This window comes from Cygnus atratus, chromosome 3 (assembly GCF_013377495.2).
Source record: "Cygnus atratus isolate AKBS03 ecotype Queensland, Australia chromosome 3, CAtr_DNAZoo_HiC_assembly, whole genome shotgun sequence".
Classification (NCBI taxonomy): domain Eukaryota; kingdom Metazoa; phylum Chordata; class Aves; order Anseriformes; family Anatidae; genus Cygnus; species Cygnus atratus.
The window spans coordinates 30,998,420-31,026,407 of record NC_066364.1 but is presented as its reverse complement, the minus strand read 5'-3'; the positions used below and the strand labels follow the sequence as shown (position 1 = coordinate 31,026,407).

The window sequence follows — 27,988 nt, the reverse complement described above, 5'->3', positions numbered from 1 at the left end:
TTAGCTATGTATTTGGTAACTGAATGCCAGCAGCTCAAATTCCAAAAGGTCTCTAAGCTTAGCGTCAGAAGCCTGAAATGTTGGTTTTAAAAAATGAATTAAGATACTGCAGTAATAGTGTTTTTAGGTAGAACCAGTGTTTGGTGTAGTAGTATGTGGTAGCCTTATTTCACTTGGATTGTAGATAATTTTTGAGGTTTGAGTCTTTCTTCCTTTATTGCCTTGGAGGAAACATGGATTGGTCCTGTTATTTGGTGAGCTGTGGTCATACCCCATATGAGTAAGGTATGCTGAAGCAGGTTTACAAGACTTAAACTTGGAAACAGGGTGTTTTCTGTGCTTGCAGTGACCTCTATGGGTTGATTATTCAGATCTTTAATGATGATTGTAATTTGTATAACCAACTGTCACAGTGCAGTTTATATTTAGGACTTGCCTAAAAAAAGGCAGATCATAGATTTGAGACATTTGATTCCTTGAAACACAATATTGAAGCAGTTTACATGTTGCTCTAGAGCATCTAAGAATGCTTTAAGATTGTTTCAAGTTATCTAGAACTGAATTTTATTCCTGTTGAATGTGAGACAGTTTACAAACAAATCAAGAACTATTTGTTACACTGCTTGTTACACTCTTACCACTCTTACACCAATTCAGCATGCTAAATAGTAGATGCTCATAACACTTTAAAATATTTTTCCAAAGAATGACTTCTCTTGAACTTCTCATTCACATCTAGGTAGTAGGTCTCAATACTTTATTTGGCTTCATCAGCTAAAATGCTTTTTAAAAATGATTTTGTGGAAGCAGCTGGGTATTCTGAATATACTATCCAAGATAAGAAGCAACAAAGCTAAGTAAGGAATAACGTTGTTATATTTATATTCTGTTCTTTGTGCCCAGTATGCTAGTTCTGTATGTCACTGCGTGCAGGCGATTGCTTCCTTTAGTCTTTTTATAATTGCTAAATTGAAAATTGATCTGAAATCATAGTCTGAACAGGTTAACTCCAAAGGACTTTTAGAATGAACAAAACAACAATAATTCATAGGCTGACTGTTAAATGTATTAACTTTTCAATGCTTGAAATTGAGATCTAGAATGAGAAGAAACTAGTCTTTTTTTTTTTCCTTTGAATTACTGTGTAGTAAATGAAGTGCCAATATAACTGTCTTTTCACTTAATTAATCTTTTTCCTAGCCTTGTACTCCATCATATTGTTCTGCGTCTTTCTGTGGATACCCTTTGTCTATTTCTATTACGAGGAGAAGGAAGAAGATGATGGCAACACATGCTCAGTAAGTGCACCATAACAAAGGGAGTTAAAAGTTCTTACATGAGATTTTTCTTAGAATTCCTGGAAATATCTATGAACAGGCTCTGAAGCAGAAGACAGGAGGATTATAATAATTCTGAGATAGAAACTAAATCTGACTATCTTGTGCTTTCATTTTCTGAAAGTAGGCGGTAGTAATTTACATGAAGCTAGCACTTGGTGGCTTCAGTAATACTCTGAAGATTTTTGATATGCATGATGTTCCAAGGAACACAAATCCATGCCAGTAAGCTGTGAGCTACTCAAATGAAGAATCTTTTTCTTAAAGAGTCTTGTAATCGTTAATCACAGTCCCTTTCAACTCTATTCAGTTGTAATATTAACATGAGAGATAAAAACTTCTAATTGTAGCCATAATAAGCAATAATATAAAATATTGGTACTAAGAATTTTCTTTGAATGTTTTTGCCCTGAACAAGTGCACCCTGGCTTCTGGCCACAGCTGCCCAAGTGCATAGCTTAATGGAAGCATAATTCAGTATCATTGTTCATAGTCCTCAAGCTACAAGACTCCTCAAGAATGTATACTACTGGTTTGGACCTAAAACTACTCTTGCTTATTTTGGAGGTTCTCTTGAAAATCTGTTGCATTGAGTATGCTTTGTAATAACCTGTTGGATAAATCCCTTTGGATTTATGTTAATATTATAATTTTCTTTTTAATATACAGCAGGTTAAAACTGCACTCAAATATACTCTGGGATTCCTCACAATTTGTGCAGTTCTTCTCTTAATTGGGTAAGTATTTGTATTGAATATTAAAGAAGGATATACTAAATAGAACCCTAAATGGAACTTTGTTCTGTGCAAGATTAAAAAATTACATTATGCTGTGCTCAAGCAATATAACCAATATCTAGCTTATATCTATTAAGGCTTAAATAACCTGGGTATTGCTCACCTGAAAAGCAAGAGTTTTAACTAGAAACGAAACTGGTATTTTCCTTAATTGTGGAGGTACTTGTGCTTCCAAGTTCTGACTTCTTGTGCAGTGTGAATATCCATCAAGGACGTGATGGCTGCAACTTTTATTTACAATTGTATCGATACCTGAAGTACAACAGGGTGTGAAAGACTCCTGCTTTTCCTGCTTGCATTCTCTATGACCAAATGCTTTTGTGGACATCCAAAAACATTTTTTAGGAATGTGAGTAGGTGTAATGTTTTTAGTACTACCCCCAAATGGAAATCTTCTGTGGAAAAACATGAATATAGTGTGGGGCTGTACTTTACAGAGTTGTGCCTTGTATGAAAAACACCTTACCAGAATTTGTTTACTATGCAGGTATTACTGAAATGAGTAACTTGTTTGCAACAAGTACTATTATTTTGAAACTTCAGTATTACAAAACCAATATAAGATAATTGTTAAACATGACATGCACACCAATATTTAATGCTTCTAATGTATGCTGTGCCATATGTGTTTTGACTGCAGCAATAAAGCTGGTAAAATTTACAAAATGCGTGTTAAAATGACACATGATGAAGTTCTAGAATGTAAAGTAGGAACTAGCAAAACTAATGCTTCTCATTGTATACTGCCTTATTGTTTTATAGTATTGTTTCTAGTTTGGAGAAACACTTCAAGGTAGGATTCAAAGAATTTTAGTGTCTTTCCAATTAAAAGCTTATTGGCTGCTAGGAGAGACTAAGGGGCTTAGAGTTAGCTTAATCTGGGTCTAAAAATATTACTAAAATGCTGTGACAAAAGCTGTTTATCTAATCATTGACTTGAATCATATTCATATAAATGTACTGTATAATGTATATTTTGGGTTGTCATCAGAATAATTCTTCTGTTTGCTTTTACAAATAGGAGGTTGCTCACTTCTTTAAAGATAGTTTGATATTAACATCATCCTGATGCCCTTGCACTGGAAAAGCATCCTTATGTAGGAGGATGCTGCAGAAAAATTGCTCTTGGCTGCCCCCTTTAAGGGACACCACAAGACTGAACAGCTCAATTCAGGAAGCAAATGAGAACTGTGCTGAAGAAAAATGTGGACCTCAGTTGTCAGTAATAGTGGGTGTATTCCGAATGTTTATATACACATTGTCATGGAGGAGTTGGTCCACTGTCTGCACAGCAATGGCAAAGAGCAATATCAGAAGCCCCACTGCCATAGGAAAGAGCTAAAAGAACATTGGAGCTCAAGTCTCAGCATGAGGGGGTTAATTGAATGTGGGACTGAAGACAATCTGGCAGTACTACCTCTACTTGGCAGTAGCAGGAGATTTTAATTTTTTTTCCACTGGTTGTGAGAGGTAAACACGTGATCAGGATCAGACCAACATTAAACCAGACTGGAACCTTATGCACTGGATTTATTTTTAGGAGGCTAGGCTTAGTGGACTAGGATAGACTCATGCACGCAGGTTGCAATAGCAGGAGGGGCTGGAATGTTTCCTGTTAACTTCCTAGTGAAATTGGCTCATAGTCTGTCTTGTACTTGCGCTCATATGGTTAGTGTATGGTACCATCTTGGTTCAGCAAGTCATCTGTATAACTAACAGATCTGTAAGTAGCTTGGCTTCCTTAAAGATAGGGGCAAAGTCTTCTTGGGGAAACTTTTCCTGTGCAGAGTTCCTCAAAGAAACCATAAAAGCTGGCTAAGCTGGAAGTCTAAAATTTATTTTACTCCTATCTGAATACTTATCTTGCTCCATTGGACATCAATGTAGCTATTTTGGGAAATGTAATATTTTTTCTTGTGTCAGTTAATCTTGTAGTTTTATTCTAAGTATCATTAAAAGCAAAGAATAGACAAACTTACACTGGGATGCTCAAAACTAAATTTACTTGTAATGCAGTTCCCTTCTTAAAATTCTTTGCTTTATTGAATTAGTTTATTATTTATCCCTAAATGTCATGTGTTGGAGGCAAGGAGCTTGAGGTACTACAAACTACATTAAGGCACCTCTATATGTCAGCCTATTTTGAACTAACATATTCATGTTTGAGGCTAATAATGTTTGATTTAAAACGTAGTTTCCCTGACTATCAGTGTTTATAATTGAACTTGTTACCTTAAATTTTCTGGAAGTACTACTGTCTAAAAAGCTATGTATGTAGCTCTAATTAACCTATAAATAATTATGACTTATAGCAGAACTCATTTTAAGGAAGTGAGTTTAAATCTAGTTTGAAACTCAGTTGCTAGAGATCCCAGTTAGTAAATCTTACATCTTTGATTTAAGGATCGAATTTGACCCATCTACACCTGTGTGCTATTAGCTCTGCCAAATGTTAATAGTCTTGTCTAGCTTGTCTAGCATTTGTTTTTCATTCTGCAGGGTAGATCTTGATCATGGTATTCCCAGGAATTGTTTTAAGCAGGAGATTAGTTTGACTCTGTTCTGAAAATTAGTACACTTGGTAATTTCTTTTCTGCCAAGACCTTCAAGTGCAACACAACACTATTGAGCTGCTCTGTTCACTTGAATTAGCTGAATTCCCAGTTACACCTGTAAAACTGTGTTGGCATTTGTACTCGATTAACTCGCTGTCAATTGACTGACTTATGTTGTAGTGTGCTGGTGGTAGGTGAGTAGTTAGTTAGCAAGTCACTGTCTTACTCTGATGATAGCTGCTATTGTCCATTGACCATTTAGTCAACATATCAAAATGACTGACTTCTGTCCAATTTCTTCTTGCTTCGTGTGCATGAAAAACGGGCCTAAACTGCTCTTTATCAGTATCATGATGGCACGATGGATGGGCTGTGTTTTAGAGCTGCTTTGGGACTGTGGGCTGGATGCTGGTCTGTAGACAGCTAGGCATGCTAACTGTGCCTCGCTCATGTTGTGGCCTGTTAAGCTAGAGGCCAGAAGTCAAGGTTGGGCTAGTTACAGCCTGCTGGCTAGTTGGCCTGTAGTTGGGGGGGACCCTGTTCAGAAGGTGAAGTAAGATTCCTGCTTGTTTGGGATTGGAGACTGTGAATTCATAGCTACTGTGTGCCTTTCTGAGGCCCTTCTTGCTACATGGAACTTGAACAGGAGCGGAATCAGAAATTTCTCTCATCGAGTCAGGATTTAGCCGAATACTAACTGAAGACCATGTGTGACAGGGTACTATACCTTCTACTCTGCTTAATGTCCTTTGACATGCTGGTTTGTAGGTACGCAGAAGAAAGAACAAACAAATACCTTTTACTCTTGGAGGAAGAAAATGGCAAGTTATATCCTAGGATGTTCTTCCATCTCTTTTGTTTTCTCCATGTGGTCCGCAAATAGCAAATGCATACTGATTTCTGAAGTGAGAGGACTTTGAGCCCACTTGGCTTGCAATTTCCTCCTATTTTTTAACTTTTTTTCAGCAAATAAACTGCTGTTACTTGTGTTATCTCTTACAAGTGTACAGTTCTATTTAACTTGTTTTAGTACCTGTGATTTGATCTTGCCTGGATGCGATTTTAAAGAGAGAATTAGTACCAGGGGCAGACTGAAACCGTAAGCCAGCAAGCATGTGTCAATTCAAGTATTAGCCTTAGTCTAGCTCTTACATAGTCGAGAAAGTAAAAGCTAAACATTTTTGAAAAGTTTAAGATAAGACCTTTTAATTTTGTTTGCAGGCTAATGGATTGGTTTGGTTTTGAATTGATAAGTGTGCATAGTTTAGCACTAATCTCTGAAACACGTACTTGTATTCTATACTTGAAGTTCAAGGCAAGATGTGCGTTACTTGTTTATTGGAACTTGAAGCAAGAATCCCATTCTGTTCTTTCATTTATACAAAAGTCCAAAAGGTACTTGTGACCATTCTTTCTGGATTTTTGGTTTCTGTTCTCACATTCTTTATCTAAATTTCTCTTTGTTTACTTCCAAATTGGCTTACTTGTGACTTGTAGACTTTCACAGAATGGTTCAGATGGGAAGGGACCTTAAAGATCATCTAGTCCAGTTCTCTCTGCTGTGGGCAGGGACATCTTTCATGAGATCAGGTTGCCCAAAGACCCATCCAGCCTGGCCTTGAACACTTCTAGGGATGAAGCATCCGGAATTTCTCTGGGTAACATGTTACAGTGTACCACCACGCTCTGAGTAAATAATTTCTTCCTAATATCCAATCTAAATCTTCCCTCTTTGAGTTTGAAACGATTGCCTCTTGTCCTGTCACTACGGGCCCTGATGTCTTTCTCCAGCTTTCTGATAAGCCTCCTTCACATACTGAATGTCTGGAAGCTGTGATTTTAGATTTCTATGGAAGTACTGGTTTTCTAGCTGTTCAATAATAAGCTGTTGTGTCTGTGGAGGTACTGAAGAGTTAGTCTTACTATTGGACTTTGGATGGGATGACTGTTTTATCTGGAATTTTTCTAAGCACTCTTTGCAACTCTCTTTCCCTGAAAGGTCAAAAATACTTAATGGGCTTCTCTGCAGTTCAGTTCTCTCAGGCGAAATACCAAAGAAGAAATGGAATGCAGAAGAATAGTCTGTCTTCTTGTAATAGTGGAACATAGACATGTCCCTCTAGATTTTAATTAAATGCTTGCTGTGGCAATCATGAATTTTATTCTAGCTTTCAGTGATGTGATTTTTATAAAAGAATATCTCAAGTGATAGTTGTTGGGTTTGTTTTTTTTAATTCTTCTGCCCATAGGTCAAGCCAGGTTAGTAAATCAACACAGGACATCGTTTAATGATGCTTGAGTGTAAGGTCCTTGCCTCAGTTAGGACTGGTAAAATTGAAAATTATTTGTTCGTTGACCTCAGACCTAGCTGAGAACTAGAACATTGACTTCAGACCTAGCTCAGAACTCTGCTGATCCAGATAAGCCATATATGAGGAATGTATATTAAATGTAGCACTGTCTTCAGAATTTTTGAAACTTAACATCAAACAATTTTTCTTCAGGAATAAATGGATTTCCCTTTGCTTAAGTTGGAAGCACAATTTTTTTATATTTGCCTGATGAGGGTAAGTGAGATGACTTTCTGTTTTGTTACAGGGCTTTTGTTCCTTTGGATATTCCCAATAAGAAGAACTCCACAGAATGGGAGAAAGTGAAGCTCCTCTTTGAAGAATTTGGAAGTAGCCGTAAGTTTGAGATCTGTTCTGAGTTTGCATTGCTTGGTATTAGCTTATTCAGGCATGCTTACCATTAACTGAACAAAAGGTAACTTTCATGGTGACAGTTCTCTAGTTTGAGTTTACTTGCTCCACTGCAGTAATTCTTCAGAATAAGATTTGGAGTGCTTTGAGCTGCTGATTCCACAGGAAGGAATTAAATAATTAAAAAGAGAACATAGTATATTAGTTTACATTTCAGGAGGCACTTCAGTTTGCTGGAGTTGATTCCACTGTATCCCGCACATGCTTCTGAAGTTGTGCATCTACTGTATGTATGCATAATCCAGTAGCCATTTGGCTCTGTTGCTGCCTCTAGTTTTGTGGTTGTTGCACAGGTCTGAGGATTCAGTTAGTATTTTAGCAGTGTTCTTTGCAAAGTCTTTCTCAATATGAACTCCTTTTTAAGCTTTTCCTGCAAGCACAAGGGATAGGGAAGCCAAGTCCATTGTTTTGTCATACATTTTGCTGTCCCTTTGTTTGTCTGAAGCTAGAGAAGTGTTCTGACAGTATGGAATAAAATGCTTCCCAAACTGTTTATATGGGTGGTGACAGTAGTTGAACTGAGATGCAAGCTAATTTCTCTAAGCAACATTGACATGGCTGTCAATTAAATATTCAGTTCTGTAGCTGTCTTTGCTCTGAAAGTATAGCATAGCCAATGTTTAGTTCTAGTAAGGTCATCAAGATGCTGGGTTTGGATTTGCACGTCTGGGTTTGATTTCTTGACTCTACTGGTGCTTCCTTGTGACTTTAACGTGGTAGGATCAGGCAACAGTCTTCAGACTGAAGGGACCTCAGGTCATCTAGTCAATCTCCTGCTCAAAGCTGGAAGTTGTAAGGTCAGAGCAGGCAGCTCAGGGCTTTATCAGCTAGTTCGTGAAAAACCCTTACAGATGGAGACTTTCATCTCATGGTGAAAAATAATTCTCTTACCCAACATGAATGTACATGCTGTCACCCTTTGTCTCCCATTCAACCACCGTGCACCACTGAAAAGCCTGGACTCCACCTCTTTGATAAACACCTCAGAGGTACTGGCAGGCTGTGTTAGGTCTCCCAAAGCTCTCTCTCTTCCAGTCTGAACAAGCCCATTTCCCTCAACCCCTGTGTATGGTATGTGCTCCAGACTCTTGGAAACAGGCTAGTGAATGGACTCTGGCTAACAGGTTGAATGAAAGCTGTTTTGCTCAGAGTTCTTGAATCTCCCAGAGGAAGGGGGAGGACATGAGGGAGAACACAAGGCAGTGGCCCGATTCGCAGTTTCTGTGACTGGGTGCAGACACAAAACCGATCTGTCAAAGTTAACTTCTCTAATAGCTACTATACACAACTGTGCTGCTATTTAATGAGAAAAGTTCAAGGAAGCTTGCCAAGTTGTGTCCTTGTGGGCAGGATTAGGGACAGGGCTGTTATGCAGAATTATGCAGGAGGATTCTAGAAGCTTGTTGCCTTTGAGGATGAGTTTGGTATCATTCTTTCCTGCCTATCCCTTCTAATTTCTAGAGTGATAGCAAGGCTGCAGTAACTCCTCAGTTCCCTGACCTTTTTCCAGTTTGTATCTGGGTATACGTGGTCTGAGTCAAGCTGAAGCCCACAGTCCCTGGCTTGTTTGGTTGTTTGAGGGATCTGTGTCTGCCTGATTGTTTGTGTAGTGCTTGATTACGAGAAGCTGGGGGATAACAAATCAAGGATAAAACCATCCAGAATGAATGCCTAAATTGTGGAAGGTTAACCACAATACTCTGTGGAGGCTGTAAAGAGGTATTGAAGGAGGCATTAGACAGTGGTGGGAGCTAAGTTCATCAGTGGCTATTCAACCACTTAACGAAATACATTATCTTCAAGTCTGTAGTGAGGGAGGGATGGCTGTCCTGCTTCTTGAAGTATTGGAGGAGGAACAAAAAGCTGCCAAATTCACCTAGCGCAGCTTTTTTTAATCTAAGTTAATATGGCTGGTAATTACAGCTTGTTTTTTTCTTTAATCTAATTAACTTAAATTTCAGGAAACCAATTCAAGAAAAATAAGTATCTCTACTGTAGGAAACTTCAGCAGGCTTTTTTTTTTTTTCAGATGGCTTGACTGCTCTTTCATTTTCCATTAGTTCCTTGACTGTGATTGGAATGTTGGCAGCTATCACTTACACAGTAAGTTGTTACACAAATGTTTCAACTTCTTATGTTAATGATATTTGCCGTTATCATGAACCACAGTTGTACAGAAAAAAATCGTCGTGGTAAGTAGCTTCAGCAGTATCTTCTAGCTCTGTTTTTTCATGGTTTGAAATAATACTTCTGACTTCTTGGAATGAGAGGAATAACTTTACTGCAGCTTAAGAACCACTGTTTCAGAACTTGAGCTCAGTTCAGGTTTGGTTTCAATGATCTCCCCTTGCAGGAATACATTCTTCTTTATGCCTTGTAATACAACTTCGCTGGTTCCTACTGTACTGAGGTTTGTCTCTTGCTCCATGCAGCAGTAGAGAACTAAATATTGCTATTTATGCATTGCACGATGGCATAACCTAGACTTGGTGTTGTCATCCTGACTGTAACCTTACTACTGTTCATCTACATTGATGGTTTTATTTCTACAGAGCTTTATAAGCAGAAGTCTGACAATAACTTTATGTATAATGAAATATGCAACATTTTCTTAATCACAACTACATTTCCTGTAAAAGGCTGTTCTTCATTCAGTAAACAAAACAGCAATTTCTTCAGCAGGTCGCATTGCTTCACAGTTCTGTATTTCTAGAATGTGAGTACAAGTGCATATCTATGCATGTCAATATTCAGTTCTACATACGAAGAATCTGCAGTATCTTCTGCCATGTATGCCTTCAGAAATCCAGAAGATCTAAAGTTAAAAGCAAATTGAGTTTGAAACACTGTAGAAGCTTGTTTTCTAAAGCCTGGGGAGTGTTCTTTTAGTCCTAAACATGCAATTAAACTACTGCAGTTCTTAATGTAGCTTAAAAGGATTCAGAAGAGTGCATTCAGTAACAGATCATGAATCACAGGATTAATACTATTTGAATATTTAAGTGCAAAGGAAAAGGAAGCATTTTAACTTACAGGCTTTATTGCTTGTAACTTATCTTCAGATGATAACTGATTCTACGCATTTTGTATGTGGCAAGTGACAATTGGAATAATTTGGCCAACATTTCATATTCATGTTGTCACTTTCTTTTTTCATCTATTCAGTTTATTCAGTCACTGAATATCGGCCTAATTGTATTGCTGTAGTATTAAATTGTCATCAGGGTAAAATTTTGCAATTAAGATGATGTTTTAAAGCCTAAACAGTTAACTGCAGATAAAACTTTTAAAGCTTGTACGAGTTCAATGTTTTCTTAATAGGTGTTAATCTTTTAAATGCGTGTCCTTGCTGAAATAGCTCTCTTCCATTGCAGCCTGGCTCTAACATAATAGACCTGTGTAGCTTTGCTAGTGAATTCTGAGTGGCTCAGTAACAATAGCTCATACAATAAAAGTTATTTTGAAGCACTGCTACTAGCTTGTCTTCGGGCAAAAGATAAGTGAGCAAAACCATTGCAGAACAAGGACAGAAGTAAGAGCCCTTTAGTCATAACTAGATAAAGGGGTGAAGTGTCTGCTAAATCTTTTGACTCCTGAACAAGTCCAGATTTAATAATAAAGAGACAAAGTTATTAGCTATGCTTTTATTAATGCCTTTAAGCTGGCATAAGTTACTGCAGGATTCTGAGAGGCAATTCAGCACAGAGCTGTAAATGGGCATGTTGAATGCCAACAGCTGAGTGGTGATGAGGCCACTGAGCCACAGCTGTAGGAGACAGCTCGCACTGCTGTAGGAGAGCACTTTGGTGGGCCACCTAATAGGAGCAGTGAAGTCAATAGAGCTGAGAGCAGCTCAGCTCACCTAGCTGCTCTAATCTCTATTGACTAAGTGCTTTATTTTGAACTGAATCATAAATTTAATTACTTTTAAGCCCTTTCTGACTGACATAGGCGCTAAATTTTTCAGGCTATATTGCTGACATCTAGATCATGTCCTGGTCAGAAAAGACCTAGACCTTCACTTAGCTTGTAATAACATGTCAGCTTTTAAATTTGTTTCCCTTAATTATGGAAGGAGAGATTAATCTCTTGTTCAGTTACATTACTGCAGAGCACATGTAGAGTTTTTGACCTTCATGAAACTAAAATTAAGAACAAAGTCATTAGCTGGGAGAATATCTTCAATGTTTTTGCCTATTTTTCCAGACTAAAGCTGGCAAACAGCTACCCAAGTTTTTTTTTGTGGTTGTTAATGAACATCTACAAACATATAAAATGCAGACTGTTTACATAACTTTATTGTTGACTGAAGCGTATACAGTGTTTCAGAAAGTAACATATGAAAGCTTTTGAATTTATTGCTAATACTCTCCACCTATATTTTATATCCTTACTGTGCCACTGACTTGGATTTACTGCTGAGCCCAGACTGTTTCTAGGCACTGTTCAGCTGCATGTCACAATATGCTTCTGTCCTTGAGACTAACTGAACCTGGGAATATATGACTTATGTTTAATGTTCAGTAACTTCAGTGCTCTGTGCTGTCTGGGGGGGGGTTATCAAATGAAGACAAAACCTGTCCTTCAGGCTGGTGCCTTAGTTTTACTGTATTTAGGACTTTGCAGATGGTGGGTGGTGGTCACTGAGGTGAAATATCAAACATGAGAACTACAATAGCCTTCTTTGAATGCCTTAATTACTAAATTTTTAAGGTTAGTTTGTTGCTTTGAAAACTTGGAGCTATCTATGCAAATGTTTGGAGCATGGAATTACTATTTACTTTGCTTTTAACTGCTGCATTTTATCCTTCCAAAACCATAATTTTTGTTACACAGTAGGGTTTACAGCATGGTGGGAGAAATGGAGGAGTTATTCTATGAAAGACTTGGGCATGAGCTCACGGAGGAGACTGTTGTCCATCTCTGGTGGTGTACTTTTTGGCACTGTTTACAGGCAATCACAAAATCTTAGGCCAAAACAGTGAATTAACTTTGATACATGGGTGGACTGAGGTACAAATGCATCATGTTCAGTGAAAGCCGCTAAATAGAAGGTCTACGTTCTCAAAGTTGGAGTTGGAACAGCTTTTCTAGGCTCTTTTTCATAACGCTTTTGCTCACTGTAGTGGTGTTCAGGCTGCCGTAAGTATGCAATTTCTACCTGTAACAGCATGACAGCACTGCTCTCAATTCACTATTCAGACAACTTGAGCAGCAGGCGGATGCCATGTCCCTGTGTGAGAAACAATCCGCAGGCAGTAACACAGGCAGGGATCTCAGTGAAGTAGCATTTTTGTTTGTGATCGCAATGAGCGGGCGTCCTGCAAGCAGGAGTGCCCAGCAAAAGTGTATCACAACCTTAGATTCCCTATTATCCAATGCTGAATTCCTCCCCAGTTTTCTCATTGGCTGAGTACTACAGGTTCACAAAACTCCTCGATGCTTATTACTATACTATGTATGTACAATTTTATTTGACCATCCCTTAATTTCTCCTTTTCCTTTTTTTCCTTCTTCTCTCATGACTAGAGGGCCCATGATTTTTTGTTTTTACTGATTTTGCACTGCTTGTCTTGTTTTTCTTAGCTATCCTTGTTTTGGGACAGTGGGACCTTCCACTGTCCCCTTATCTGCTAAACATGCTCGTGACTGTTATGCCTGCACAATCGCTTTTAAAGATGCAAGGTTAGTGGAATTTTCCACTGCAAAAACACACTTTAATTCTCACACCTGGGTTGTGGTTTGTAGTGAGGACTGCTTTTCCCAGTGGTAGGACTTAATTTATAAGTTACTTCAGTGAAAAGTTTGTGCACTGTCATACTTTCCTGAGCCTGAGAGAGAGAGCTGTAAGAGTATAGTCTCTTACACTGTACCAGTTTGGATAACTCTAGTCCTTACACTTAAGAGGAAAAAAAGCATAATTCTGGAAGGAGTAACTGTTTATTTTTGTAAATTTACCAGTTCAGTCCTTTGTGCAGTCTGCCTTTTAGGTTTGTATTCTTATGTTAATATTGCATTAAAAAAAAAAAAGCCTCTAGATAAGAAGCATCAATGCTTAGGCAAATTTGATGCATTGTCTGTAATGCTTGCCTGTGATGTTAGATATCTGACAAGTAATTAAGTTCCTGTATCTTTAGACAGCCTTCTGTAGCATATAGAATTGTTTGTCATGGTTCTTAGTTGTTAAACTATTCTTTAATAATTGCTGGTAGATTTGTAAATGCCAAAAGGAATACCCTTTTTGTAAGGGTAAGCACAAAAACATCTACTTGAAATCTTGGCGCAAATGCTTAGCAGATTATGAGAAAAGGGTAGACAATAAGTGAGAATGTAATACATGTTACTGGAATTTCCTTCTCTGAACAGAGGTGATCTTAGATCTTTTGTTCTTCCTAGTTAAGAGTTGAGGATTTGCAGTGAAGATGGAATTTTTTCCCCTGGTTCCCGACTTCTGAAAATCCTCAGCCTGTTCCATTGCCTGTTTTGTATTTGCACTATTAAAGGGCTGTGTGGTTATAAGAAAAATCAAGAACAGATGTATCCAGTCTTCTGTATACTGATTTATATTATTGTGAAAAAAAAAATCTATTCTAAATGAACATATAATGAAGGTTGTAGTGTAGTAAGAGAGCCTAGCAAATCCTTTCATAACTGAATTGCATTGAAATAAATTCCTAAGCTAAGAGTGGTTTTATGTTTAAGACCTACAACTTGAACTCAAAACACTAGAAGTAAACAGTGATGCTGTGCCTGCACTTATTGCAGCTGACTTGAATTTCATTTTAAATGGTATTTCTAGAAGAGTACCATGAAGCAGATGAATTGGTGGATTCTGCGTATGTTGCCTGGAATATAGCTTATACATTCTACGATTAATCAAATGTTAACAGGACTGTTCTGCATGGCCTTGAATGTGAAGAATTGGGTTATAGCTATTCAGAAATTGCACTTCTGTGCTGTGGTAATATGCAATACTGAGAAAAGTTAAGGAAAAGAAGCTTTGGCATTGGCACCAGGCAACCTTGAATTTGAATAGATACTGAGAGCAAAAGCTCACTTCTGTATTTGTATGCTTCTAGGCTTTCTCTCTGAAAGCATACTTTTCTTCCTCAGGAGGAGGGGTGCAGAGGGTGATGTTCTTTAGATTGTAAATGACTACAGTTTAAGTTATGGTACTAACAAATTTACTGTAATGACTAATCTAGTTAAAATCTATTTTTTAAGGAGTACTGTCAGCATTGATGCAGTATGCTGGGCCTCTCTGAAGTAACTGTTGATTTAACGTATTGCTTTTGGTGAAATCTATGGCGAGCCCTTCAAGCAGCAAAGAACAGACTTACCAGACTACGCAATATAGTCTACACAATATACATTTGATGTGATGTTCCTGGGGGCTAGGGGGGACACATGTTGAAGCATCATGCTGGACTATAATTGCTGACAACAGTCAAGGTACTGCCATGGTAGAAGATAAAGCTAGAGTTCTGTTTGGTCATCATCAGAATAGCATGCTGGTTTTCATTTTCGCCTGGCTCGAATATCAAAATCCATCCACTAAATTTGACATAGTGATGCAGAGAAGGTGTGTTGTTTTTTTCCATATTATGAGGAAGAACACAGAACACTATCATTGCTGTGAACTTCACCCCAGCTTCTGAATTGAATATCATGAAACACACTGTTAGAGCTCAAAATGCTAAAGAGAGAAACATTTTGGTATGGAAAACCTCTTGAGTTCTTCAACTTCAGCTAAATATTAGGTATAAATTTAGGAGGGCTTAATAATATGTATCGAACCTGAAAGCATCCCGTTCCTGAAAGTAAAGCATTAGGGGAATACTAATGTAGAAGTAACAGCTTAAGGAATTAATGTGGAAATTGCTTATGTCAGGGAAGGTCAGGACTTACTTAACTACTTCCAGGGATGATTTAATATAGAAGATGAGGTATGTTTTTGCAAATGCTTTTGGGTAAAAGCAAGATCTGTTGTCAGAACTAAACTTGAATTTGAATGTGCTTTTTAGGAAATATTTTGAAGTCAACAAGTAATATTGGAATAAAGGAGCAAACTAAACGTTTCTGCAGGATTTCTTAAATCCACGTCATTCAAGTGAGAATAGAAATGTGATGCCAGGAGGATAACTGAAGAACAAAAAGTGTGTAGAGAAAGGATCTCAACTCCATATTTTAAGTGGGAAAATTGACTTGTTCTGTTTAGCTTCCTGTGTGATGACATTGGGGACAGTCCTGTAGGATGTGGCAACTGACTTCTGTGAACTTAAAGCAGTGTCTGGTTGTGGGCTGTATTCTCGAGTTGGAACCTTTTTCCAGTAGTACTAGCTTTTTGTAGAGAAAAAGAAGCTTCTCTAATGCTTGCAAAGGGAGATAGAAAGTGCCTGTTTTTTCACCATATTAAGAACTCCATAACAGTGAATCCTCAAATTACATGTTACAGTTGCTGTATTAAACTTTGTTAGCTTTTTCTTGTTTTCATCCTGGCTGTTCCAATGAACAAGTTGGTAGGTAAGGTAGGCACAAAATCAGAAGATGGGCAAAAAATTTTCTGAATTTTCCAAAAATATAGAACATGTGTGCAGTGTTACAACATCCTAACATATCTTATCATAGGAATTTAAAAAATGTGCATATTTGTTGGAAAGCCAAACCTAGCCCACACTGAGGGTCTCTTACAAGATCCTTCAGAGAAACTGGAGTATGGGTTCAATAAACAACTAGTGAGGTGGATTGAAAATGGGCTGAATGGCCAGGCCCAGAGGCTGGTGACATGGGCAGTGGGATCAATTGCACCCTCAGCAAGCTTGTGGATGACGCCAAGCTGTGTAGTGCGGTCGACATGCTGGAGGGAAGGGATGCCATCCAGAGGGACCTGGACGGGCTCGAGAGGTGGGCCTCATGAGGTTCAACAAGGCCAAGTCTTGCATCTGGGCCAGGGCGATCTCGAGCACAAATATAGGCTGGGTAGAGTATGGATTGAGAGCAGCCCTGATGAGAAAGGCCAAGACGTTTGTTGACAAGAAGCTCAATGTGAGCTGGTAATGTTCTGGGACAACTTAAGTCTAGAGAAATTAAAGCTTAGGGAGATCACATCAATGTCTATAAACACCTCAGGGAAGGGGGGCAAAGAAAACAGAGCCAGGTTCTTTTCGGTGGTGTCCAGGGACAAGTCAAGAGGCAATGGACACGAACTGAAATACAGGAGGTTCCCTTTGAATGTTAGGAAGCACTTCTTTACTGTGTAGGTGATGGAGCCCTGGCAAATGTTGCATAGAGATGCTGTGGAGTCTCCCTCCTTGCGGATCTTCAAAAACTTATCTGGGCATGGCCCTGGGAAAGCAGATGTAGGTGTCCTTGCTTGAGTAAGGGGGGTTGGGACCGGATGATCTCCAGAGGTCCCTTCCAATCTCAAGAATTCTGGGATTCTGTCTACCTTATGGACCTGTGGCATTTAGAAATGTACTAAGAGTGGCACCTGCCATGTTTGTAACTGATGATGTGAGATGTCCTCTCAGCTTAAACTAGGTTTTAGCTGAGGAAAAACTTGACAGGACAGTGATTGATGAGTGATTCTTTCTTTGGTTCATTTTATTCACAGTACTTGTTTTGCTCTTATGACCTCACTTAGACCACGCTGGAAAACTTTTCTGTTCTAACACAGCTGTTGTTTTCAAGCAAATGATTTATTAGATTTTTTTAAATATTCCTCTTTATTCACTGCTTTGCAATTAATGCTCAAACAACGTTGGGCACTTTGTTTAATAACAGTATGCAGTGTCTTCAGAGAAGTAGGTAGTTCTGTGTTCTAGGAGCTATGAATTTTTGCAAGATTACGTGCTGATAATTCTGTGCCAGAGGATAGTAAATGCATTTAAAGAATAACTTAAATAGTGTGGTAGGAGGCAAATTTTCAGAAATTACTTGTGCAAGTGAGGGGAGTGTAGATGCTTGGTCTGTGGCGGGGGGAACACATAATGCTTGCTCATGATCAAAACATTATAAATCGCTTTATTTTCCTTCACCGTGTAACTTCAGAGACTTGTTTGTACAAGAAACAAATTTGCTGCTTTTGCAAGTGGATGCAGAGGAAAAGTATTTTAAGCCTTGGAAATTGCAGTTAAGTTTCTTGTGCCTATCTTTGGTTTGATCCTTGTTTTTAGCCTGGTCTTCTTGGATGCACTGCCAAAACTCTCACTTCATGTTGTATTTTCTTGCTGAATGCTCTGTAAAATATTATTTTCTTGGCATTAATTAATGACATTAGTTGACCCTTCTGGAAACTAGGAAGGGGGAAGAAGGTGCAGCTAGGAAAGGTGTATATTCCAGATTTTCTTTCTGAGAGGACAATAGTGGTTTTATCAAAAGTGTAGATGAAGTCAGTTACAACTTCTCACATCATAGATATGTCCATATTACTGACAAGAGTGTGAAATTATATCACTTTTTTCAAAGTACATGCAATGTTTAAATTAGCAATGTTGTGTGAACTTTTTTCTTGGTGTGGCTCAATTTCCAATATAGTCTTTAATTGCTGGTTCCTTTTCTGTTGCGAAACCTTAATAGCTCAAATCTGCTTTTTTGGTGTTATGTAATGCATAATACTAAAGTACAGCACTTGGTTTTTAAAATACATTTGTAAAAAATATGAATAAGTGATCCTTAGGGGGTCTCAAGATCCATGACCTTGATGATTTATACTGACAGCTTTCTGTGTTTATAAATATGCGATATAATAAGAAAATGATAAATCAGGACTGCAGTGCTTTGTTTGAAATAGTTTCATAGATGATGTAATTTGAATCTATTCTTTCATTAATGTGTTTTGCATTGGAATGGTTTTACATTGCCCTAGGTATTAATACAATAGTTGTTGTCAGCTCCAGATTGCTATTTGAATTCAAGGCAGAATAACATATTACTCACACAATGATAGGCAGATTAATTTTTGAGTGATCTTTTGCATCTCATTTAGCGTGTCCTTGAAGGATGATTATAATTGGCTTTGTAATTTTTCCAAAACATTTAATAAGCGTTATTTGACTTTTTATGAAATAGTAAAGTGATCCCTTCTCCTTCATCCTGAGAGAGAAGACGGTACAAAATTCAGTTTGTCAGCTGACAAAATTAATGATCTTTTCACACCTAATTTTTGTCCAGAGTATGATTTACTTTTCTTTCATTTGACTTATTTATATTGAAGGGGAAGAAGCTTAAAGCCTTTTGTAATCTACCTAACCTTAAAAGCACTCGTTTACTACTGAACTTCTTAGGTAGACTTCAAACAGTTATTGAGAAACCTACAAGTTAGCAGCTTTTATGGTCGTTACCACTTAATCACTTCAATATCACTTCTTAAATACAAAAGAAACGTAGTTCTTTGATTACAGTCACTTCTTCATGAACAAATAAATATCCGAAATAGCAAACCACCTTGTTCTTTTGCTTTAACAGCCCGATTCCTACTGCAGCCATGGAGATCTATAGATGTTAAACTACTGGATCAATGATAGTTTTGTACTTTTGCGATTTTAGAGATTATACTTTGAAAGCAAGTTAATCTTTTGGTTGTTAATGCTCTTCTGTGCCTGATGGAGCAATGCAGAAAAACAACAGCTGGGTATAATAGTTATGCTCAGTTTCTCAACTGATAAAGTTAAATTTTCTAACAGTTAAGTAACATGTCCAGCAAGCACAAGCTCACTGTGCGTGCTGTAGAGCAGAGGCTGTTGTCCTTGAACATAAGTACTGCAACTCCTTGGCTTCTGCATCTTACAAACCTTAATGGCACTTTTTGGCCAGCTTAGTCTCACTTATTTTTCCCAGTGTTTCTTTTGACTCTGTGCAGTGGAGATTAAAGTTCATTAATATGAAATACGAAGGTGAATGTATTAACGTAAAGCAGAAAGGTACTGTAGTGATGAGTTAGAGGAACCGGTGAACAGGTATTCAGCATACCGTTCATTATGTATGCAGGAGATGACATAAGAAATGCCAAACTGAACTGGTATGTTCAGTAAGATCAGTTTGTTCTGTAACCTGAGATTTTAAGTGTTCTGTGAAAAATTGTTGTGCTCTCATATCCAGTCTTCAGTTGCTAATAAAACTTAACATAAAGGAACTGAATTTTTGCTAGTGAATATACTGAATGATTTCCCAAGCCATATGAAATGAGCATTCAGGAAAAAAAAAAACATCCCACAAACAACAACAAAAGCCTGTCCATGAGATGGTCTTACATCCTCAGATTTATTTAAGAGGCTTTCTCCTTTATTCTTCACAATTTAGGAAAGATGTGTGAACCACTGTAACTGTTAGCTGTCCAGAATAGCGTTCCAGAAATAAGATTCTCTAATTCTGACTTTTATCTTTAGAATGATAGTATGGGTAAAGAGCCAGATATAAAGACAGATTTTTTGCTGTGAGGCAAACAGTTGACTATTACGTGTAGAATCAGATTGCTATACAAAAAAAAAAAAAGTACAGTGTAGGTGTGCAGAAAAGAAAGGTACAGCTTAAAGAAAAGGTGCTGCATTAGTGCCTTGTATACAAGCTTATATACAAGTGTTTCCTGTATTGGTGTGATACGTTAAAGTGCACCACATTTGACTCAGTTGTACTAGCTTGCCTGCTCCAACACAAGCAATGCTGCATTGTATCCATATGAAATACTGTTCAGTGTAGGCAATTGAACTATATCATATGCTATAAAGGGAAAAAAAAAGTATTGTGTGGCTTCCCTTGTACTTAATGTAATTCAAATGAAAAAATAGTGAATATAGAACACTTCTATACCAAAATATTTTTGAAATTAAGTTTTTGTTTTTTTATGGGGCTTTCATACCATGGAAAATTAATTTATATTTGACTTGTATGTCTTTAAAGCACTGCATATCCTAAGCGTAAGGTATCTAACCTGAATGGATCCCTTTTTGATAAGGGTTTAGTTGGTAGAATTGCACGTTTTTGTGGTCACACTTTCAGCTGAAGTCTTGAAACAGGCTGTTATAAGACGATGGGAACTTTGGGGTTTATTTTGGACCATTAGAGTTGTGAGTACTTTGCTTGTTTATGCCTTTTATACAGTGATATAATAGTAAAATGACTTACCTTTTAAATTGGCTGTTTCATGCAACTTCGCTAGAGGGCAGTGCTCTGCAAGAGATGTTCATCAGGATTAATTTCTAGGCATTTTGCACAAGACTGTGTGTATACGTGCACACCCCTTTTAAAACACCTTAGGGATAGCACTTAAAAGCTGTATCAGCTATATGGACTTTTAAAATAAAAAGAACAGGGACTTTCTTCTATGCTATACAAGTACTTTCTGGTAATTTCGTGAAATCACAGGCTTAGTTCTTAATATTGTTACCTTAAGAAAAGCTGGTGAACTACTGTCAGTTATAGTGCTAGCTGTGTACCAAGACCAGAATCAACTTGTTCTGTTTGATCTTTAACAAGGAGAGATTATTGCTTGGGCCACGTTTAAGTCATTAGACCATATTTTATTAGTTGAACACAGCAGATGTAGGTTATGAAACATAATCAGCTTTTAATTAACCTATAATGCTTGATAGCTTCAGGCATTTTTCAGTAGGTGTTCAGAACGTAGTTTTAGGTATTTACCTCATTTCTAAATGCATCTACTGCATTCACATTTAAAATGTGTTTTTTTTCCCTCTGTGCTAATGACCGATCTGTGTGCTTATGGCTCATCTGGTTGCATATTAGGTGTTCCCAACTTCATAATACACCTTCAGTGGAAATCTTTTGGTAGCTTGTGCAATTTAAAAAATGTTAGACTAGCAGTTATGATTCCCAACCTTTCTGGATCTTACTAAGAGTTTATCCCTGAAGTACTTACTTGCTGCAACTTCTGTAAAATGGGATTTTTACAACTTATTTCAACATCACTTATTTTATATCTTGCGCTTACAGATCACTATAAACTTAGCAGGTGACTAGTAAGACAGACTAATAATGCCTTATGTAGTCACAGGCTGGGGAATTTTGGCAACCCTAAGGTGTTGTAAGATTCTGAGCCTGCAAGAGACAAAAGGAAAAAAGAGCAGCATCTGTTACTTCTTAACATCTAGTTTTTCCTGGAGGATGTGAGGAGAGTGGCTGGATCTGCTGTTGACAAGATGGGAAGGAAAGAACACACGAAGCCTGAAGACTAAGCAAACTGACGTAATGCTAGGGTAATCTCTAATGTGGTATCTTAGTGCTTAGTGATTTCTAGAATAAAAAGTATATTTGTGTTCTGTGGCACGCTGAGAACAGCTAGAGTATGATTCTCACTGTTCTTCAATGCCTACTAACATTGCGTAAACAATATTGAGCTGGTTGTTGTTTCCATGTGACTTAGAATCATTAAGGTTGGAAAAGCCCTCCCAAGATCATCTGGTCCAACCATCCCCCTACCACCAAAGTCACCCACTAAACCATGTCCCTAAGCACCAGGTCCAACCTTTCCTTGAACACCCCCAGGGACGGTGACTCCACCACCTCCCTGGGCAACCCGTCCCAATGCTTGACTGCTCTTTCTGAGAAGAAATTTCTCCTCATTTCCAACCTGAACCTCAATCTAATTTCCAACCTAAATCTAGATGACTTGTCTTTCTGTACTTCATTCTCTGTCTGTATTGATGACTTGAAAGAGCAGTATGTCTTACTATCCCACTGATGATCAGAGAGATCTTAAAGTCTACCGTATTCTCTAGGAGTCTAAGTTAAAACCACTTCTAATATGGCTTTTTCCTGTGCAAGAAAAAGTTTGGGTAGTGCAAGTTGAGAAAGATCTAACAATGTGTTCTTCACTAATGAACATTTCAAGAAATATTTTAGGGAAAATACTTTTCTCTTACCCCCTCTTAAATGCTTTCAGGTGATTTAACAGGTATCACTGTTTCCTTGGGTTTGAAGCCTGTTGAGAGAGACGTGCTATCTGCTTGTTGAAATTAACTAACAGTGTTCCACCACCTTACTGGTAACTGTCACAATGAATGTAAGAAGCCTAATTCCACAATAAGTGAAGAAGACTGTGAGACTACTAAACTTCTGTTCCATTTTTTCCTAGCATAATTTTTGAAGAAATGTACCTTGAAACAATGAAATATTGTCATTTGAAGAGAGAAACTGAAGTCTGTGGGCTCAGTGGCATATATTTGGCATATATTTATACTGAAATGCTAGCTAATGAATATTTGAGCTACAGTGCTAGTAAATAAGACTCGTGTCCAAGGGGCTTAGAAATACCTGTTTATGGCAGGGTATCTGGCATGTTGAAAAGTATGTTGAACATGTACAGCTTCTTTCTTTGAGTGTACTGTTCATGAGACATCAGTGTGTCTGAGCAGGTTCTCAAAGAGGTCAAATCAATTCTTGTGTATAGAAAGCTCATGTGGTCTGACCTATCATGCATGTAGACATTTATAACACTTCAGCATTTGGTTAAATATTGTAAGAAATACAAAGCTGTACTTGGAGGAGGAAGTAGTATGCCTATGAACATCTATAAAACTGCTGATTTCTGAAGTTAGATAATATTCAGATATCAAGCACTGTAGGAAACAGTATTTGTTCGTTGAAATTCTGTTCCAGAACCTTGCTGCTGAGCTCAGCACTATGGAAAAACTGTCACCAGCAGCCTCCCACCCCCAATAAAACAAATCAGCCATAGTTAACTTTTTGACTTTTGCCTAGGTCTGTAAAATTCAGAGGGGAGTGGGGAGGAATCGATGAAATGCTTCTGTGTATCTCACCTTACATACTTTTTCTTTGTGATAGTAGAAAGCTTGCAGACTTTATGCCCGGATTTTTCCAATGTAGTGTTACATAGAAATAATAGGCGGACACTTTGAATGGTATAGGATTTATAGCTAGGAGTTGGTGCTAACAGATGTTTATGGATGTGAATGGATATTTAAGTAGTCTTTTGAATATGAATGAGTTTAGGCTTTTCACCTAGCTTCTTTTTTTTTTTTACTACAGAAATTTTTATAGTAAATCAGGTACTTTCTAGGTAACTTCATTTAAAAAATAAGTTGAGGGGTATTGGCTAATAAGGAAACTGTTTTTGCTTTACTTCTAAAACTATTAAGGTTCATTATGTACAAATTCCTTTATTATACGATGTTGTGATTAGGAACTGAGTTGAGGAAGTTTTAGAAAGGTGAATGAATTGACCAAAAATGGACTAGCTTGAAAAGTCTTCTGTGGGTTATGCTTACGTAAAGTTTTAACTTATGTTATTGTCTCAACGATCTTGAGAAATTTACTTTGGGAGCAATGTGGGACACTGGAACCTGCATAGTGTTTATTCTGTTTTACTCAAAAATGAATTAAACTACTGTGATACCTTAGAGCTACAACATATGGTAGACTAATTAGGTGAAACAGTCTAGCAGAAAATTTGAGTATATATCTTCTTTGTATATATTTTCTTTTCCTTTCTTTGTTTTAGGCTTATGGTATGTCAGCTTTGCCTCTAAACTTGATTAAAGGAACTACCAGTGCAGCTTATGAACGTTTGGAGAACACTGAAGATATTGAAGAAGTGGAGCAACGTATGTTAAGGATTAAGTCCAAGGTATCCGCTTTACGCTTCTCACTTAAACTAAGGATCTTTTTTTCTTGCTTGGCTTACCAGTTTATGCTCATACTATGAGGGTTTTTTTTGTTCCAGACAAATGGAAAGAGTAGCAAGATAGATGTGATCAGCGCTTGCAATTCTTGAGCTATTTGGAAATGGACATGGTTACTTGTGTAGTAGAGATGAGGGTTTCTTTATCAGTCTATCAGCAGTAGTTATTTGTATCTCGCTGCTAATAGTGCTGATGAGCTAAACTTGAATTTCTGCAGTGCTGCTTAGATATATGGAAGAGACACACCTGGTGGAAGCGGAGAATGTTAACCTCGCTCTAGTCTACTACCAGTTATAGCATCCAATTTTTTGATGCTTACTCAGTTATTATCAGCGTTGGATACTTGCTGCATGGATCTGCCACAAGTCAGATTCATCAAACTATTAATCATCTTTATGAATAAGTAACAGCTCTAAATATTCGTGCTTCAAAGTTAATGTACTTTGTTATAAAACATTTATTTGTTAAATGTGTACTTTGGGAAATCTGTTTCGATTTCTAAACATCAGGATGCTAATGCCATGTGTAAATCTGTGATGGCTTTGCAGCTTACTGAAATGCTGCGCATAATAGAAGCAGGAAAGCTCTAACTACTTGGGAGTGCTGAACAGATTTTTCCTGTATGTGTAAGGTGCTGGGGGTAATCACCTACCCTTTTCCCAGCCCATTTCAGATAATGTTTTGACCAGTGGTTTTCACAGCCCTGAGTGGGGGGGATGGGAAAGAAGGGACATTAAGATACGAGCGTTTTCATCCTGGTAGTCCATATGTGCTGTTATGTGCTCTGTGGTGGTAGATTCCCAGCAGTGTTGAAATGGTTCTGACAGGCTCTGCTTGATACTTGCTATTTCCATATAGTGTGAATACCTTCACATTCTACGAATCTTGCATAATGAAACCTAAAAAGTAGCCTTCTGTTGTTTAAATTATAAAGTTTTTGGTTTTGTGCAAAATATGGCTACAGCAAAGGCATTTTGATTACTGAAATCAATGAGAAAAATGAGAAAGTCCTGGAAAAATAGAGCATTGCTTGTTACAGAAGACTGTTGGATTATGAGAGTTTGCAAGCACCTAGTGTTAGCTGGGTTTGGTAACAAGACAATTAAGATCAGAAGGCAGAATGACTTTGTTCTAGTTATTTCTATAATTTAATGTGACCACTGGTACCACCTAATTTTCCTTGATTTATGGATTATGGTCGGATTCTGCCTTAGTGTTTAATTGAAATCTTAGTCGATTACATTTGTGAGAAATCATGAAGAAAATGAGGCAATGAAATGAGTGCAATGAAAACATGCAGAACTGCAAATGTATCTTACTCAATCTTTACATTAGGTTAGGTGTGTAGTCTGGTCTTCTGCTATTAGTATGCCCTCTGGATTCAATTAGTCTTACAGCTTAGGCTGGTTTTGAAGTTTTTTTTAAGTCACTTCAGGGTGTTGAAGAGGATATGGGGAAGATGCCTTTCTATACCTGAAGTGGTATAGAAAGAGTATGAGTTATATACCAACAAATCTTAGAGTTGTTGTAATGCATTAAACTAGATACCAAGTCTGTTCTTTGATTGTGTTCCTTGATCGCTTGCAATATTTTCTGATAATCAGTGCAGAGATGGTCGACCTCTGTCATCAAGGGATAGACGGACTGTGCAACAGCTAGAAGAGAGACTAAGAACACTTCGAAGGAGAGAGAGGCATCTGGAATCAGTTGAGAAAAGTTGGTGGGCGAAGTTCTGTGAAGCTATCCGACCTCTAAAGGTAACAAGTTTTGACACATTTTGAGAGTTAAGTTGCATGTAATACCTTCCAGGCTTCTTCCCATATAAATCATAGGACAAGTTTATCAATTACCATACTGAATAACAACTGCTTATTATTACTATACCCCATGACAACCTTACAGCAAGCTCTTTGAGCTCTTGGATAGCTTTTTACTTTATTAAAATACAATTAAGACTGAAAAGCAGCAAGTCCTGTCTGTTTCAAATGATCCCTAGAAAGGTGTGTGTAACTGTGTGTGGGTGTGTATATATATATGACATGTAGCCTTACATACCATATTTCTCTATTTGAAGCCTTTAAGTGCAAGGCATGAGTAGTCACTATAGTCTTGTGTAGTATAAAGAGAAGTGCTAGTATAAAATTGTAAGAAGCCACTTAGTGATTAAAATACCAGAACATATGCTTGGCTAAGATAGATAGTTAAGTTGGAGCTAAAAGGACCTTTATCTTATTTCTGTGGTCAACTTGTTTAGCTTTTGCTATGATAACCTTACTCCTTTTTTCTGACAATAGAGAAAATATTAATACTTGGACTGCTTCCAATGCAGACTTGCAAATGTGTTATTTTATCACTTTTCATTATCCTGCAAGTAAAATGGTTCCTTGAGTAGATGATTGGCTTCAGGGGGGTGGGGGGGTAGGGGGCATATTGCTGTTCTTTGCTCATCCAGCCTTGTCACCTAGCAGAGCTCCAAGAGCATGAGGTTACATTTGTCTTTCTGATACCATGTTTTCCATTCTACAACTCTTACCAAAAAATAAATAGATAGCTGCTAGTTGCTAATTTTGGATATTGTGACCACCAACTCTGTCAGTTTTAGAGATCTTGGAACATGCTCCTAACAGTGCTACCTGCTTAACTGCAGACAAATTGGTGGTGTGTGTTTTGTACTCTTGGGAAACAAATGCTGCAACTCTGTCTCTGTGGGATTCTCTGAAGACACTGTCTTGTAATCACGTTGATAGAGGATTGACACTTTGATCACTGATTTCAAAGCTTAGGTTCCTTCTCTTCTCTCTTCTAAAGTAAAAACAGGGCTTTCATGTCATGCACACACACACCAAGCAGTTACATTTATCCAACCCTAATCTAGCTCCTCTGGGTATATCAACCCATGTGTTTCATTTTATATCTATTATACCTTGAATTTCATTTATTCTCATCACTTAGTGCTGAGGTTCTTTTAAGCCTTTGTCTTTACCTATCCTCAATGTTATTCAGTTTGTTCTAGCACTGTAGTGACCTCCTTTCTGAGAAATGACCAATTCTGTTGTCTGCTTCCTTGTTCCTTAACCGTGGGCACTTTCATTCCTCTCTCAAAGCATTCCTTAGTCCCCTCGATTAATTTAATTTCCCTGGTCCACATACTCTGTTGTCCTTTGAAGAATCTGAAAATTCCTAACAAAGATTTCTTTTACAGTGTGTCTCCCAGTTGTGGTAGGTTGCCAGTGGCCAGCTGCCATGCACCAACCCAGCTTTTTTTTTCTTGTTCTCTCTTCTCCACAGGATAAGGGTTAAAAATGAGGTGGAAAAAAAACTTGCCAGTTAACATGAAGATAGGGAGACCACTTACCAATTACCATCGTGGGCAAAACAGATTCAATTTGAGGGGGAAAGGTAGTCTAGTTTACCCAAATCTATCTAAACTGGCAATAGTGTGAAACAAAGATAAAACTCGAAACACCTTCCTCCAGCCTCCCCACCTCCTTTTTCCTAGGCTCAACTTCGCTCCATACCCGATTCCTTTACTTCTTCCCCATTGTCTTCTAGGAGATTTATGGTCAGTTCATCTCCTTTCTCTTCAAGCTTTCCCTGTGCTCTAGCATGGATCTTCCCACAGGCTGCAGTTCTTGGGTGGGTAGTAGGTGGGGGAGAGGGGGAGGGAGGAACCTGCTCCTATCTGGGTCCTCTACAGATTGGAGGACTGTATCACAGCATCTTTCATGGGTTGTGGAGGAAATCTTTTTTTTTTTCTGGCACAGAATACTTTTTCCTCTTCTTCCTTCTATGACCTCAATGTTTTAAATTTTTCATTTTTTCTTCACCCCTCACTGCCATGCCACTAGTGTGGTGCCCTTTATTAAATGTTTTACAGAG

The 27,988-nt window shown here is 37.9% G+C and overlaps 1 protein-coding gene across 1 annotated transcript in view; it reads left to right on the top strand.

Moving 5' to 3' along the window:
• The window catches only part of LMBRD1 (LMBR1 domain containing 1), a 78,410-nt gene that overhangs the window by 17,806 nt on the left and 32,616 nt on the right, over positions 1 to 27,988 (top strand). Inside the window, exons 4-9 of the mRNA XM_035543019.2 lie at positions 1,201 to 1,298; positions 2,007 to 2,074; positions 7,288 to 7,376; positions 9,481 to 9,554; positions 23,929 to 24,054; positions 25,714 to 25,866. Of these exons, the coding sequence (XP_035398912.1) occupies positions 1,201 to 1,298; positions 2,007 to 2,074; positions 7,288 to 7,376; positions 9,481 to 9,554; positions 23,929 to 24,054; positions 25,714 to 25,866 (608 nt within the window). The remainder of the gene's footprint in view (positions 1 to 1,200; positions 1,299 to 2,006; positions 2,075 to 7,287; positions 7,377 to 9,480; positions 9,555 to 23,928; positions 24,055 to 25,713; positions 25,867 to 27,988) is intronic.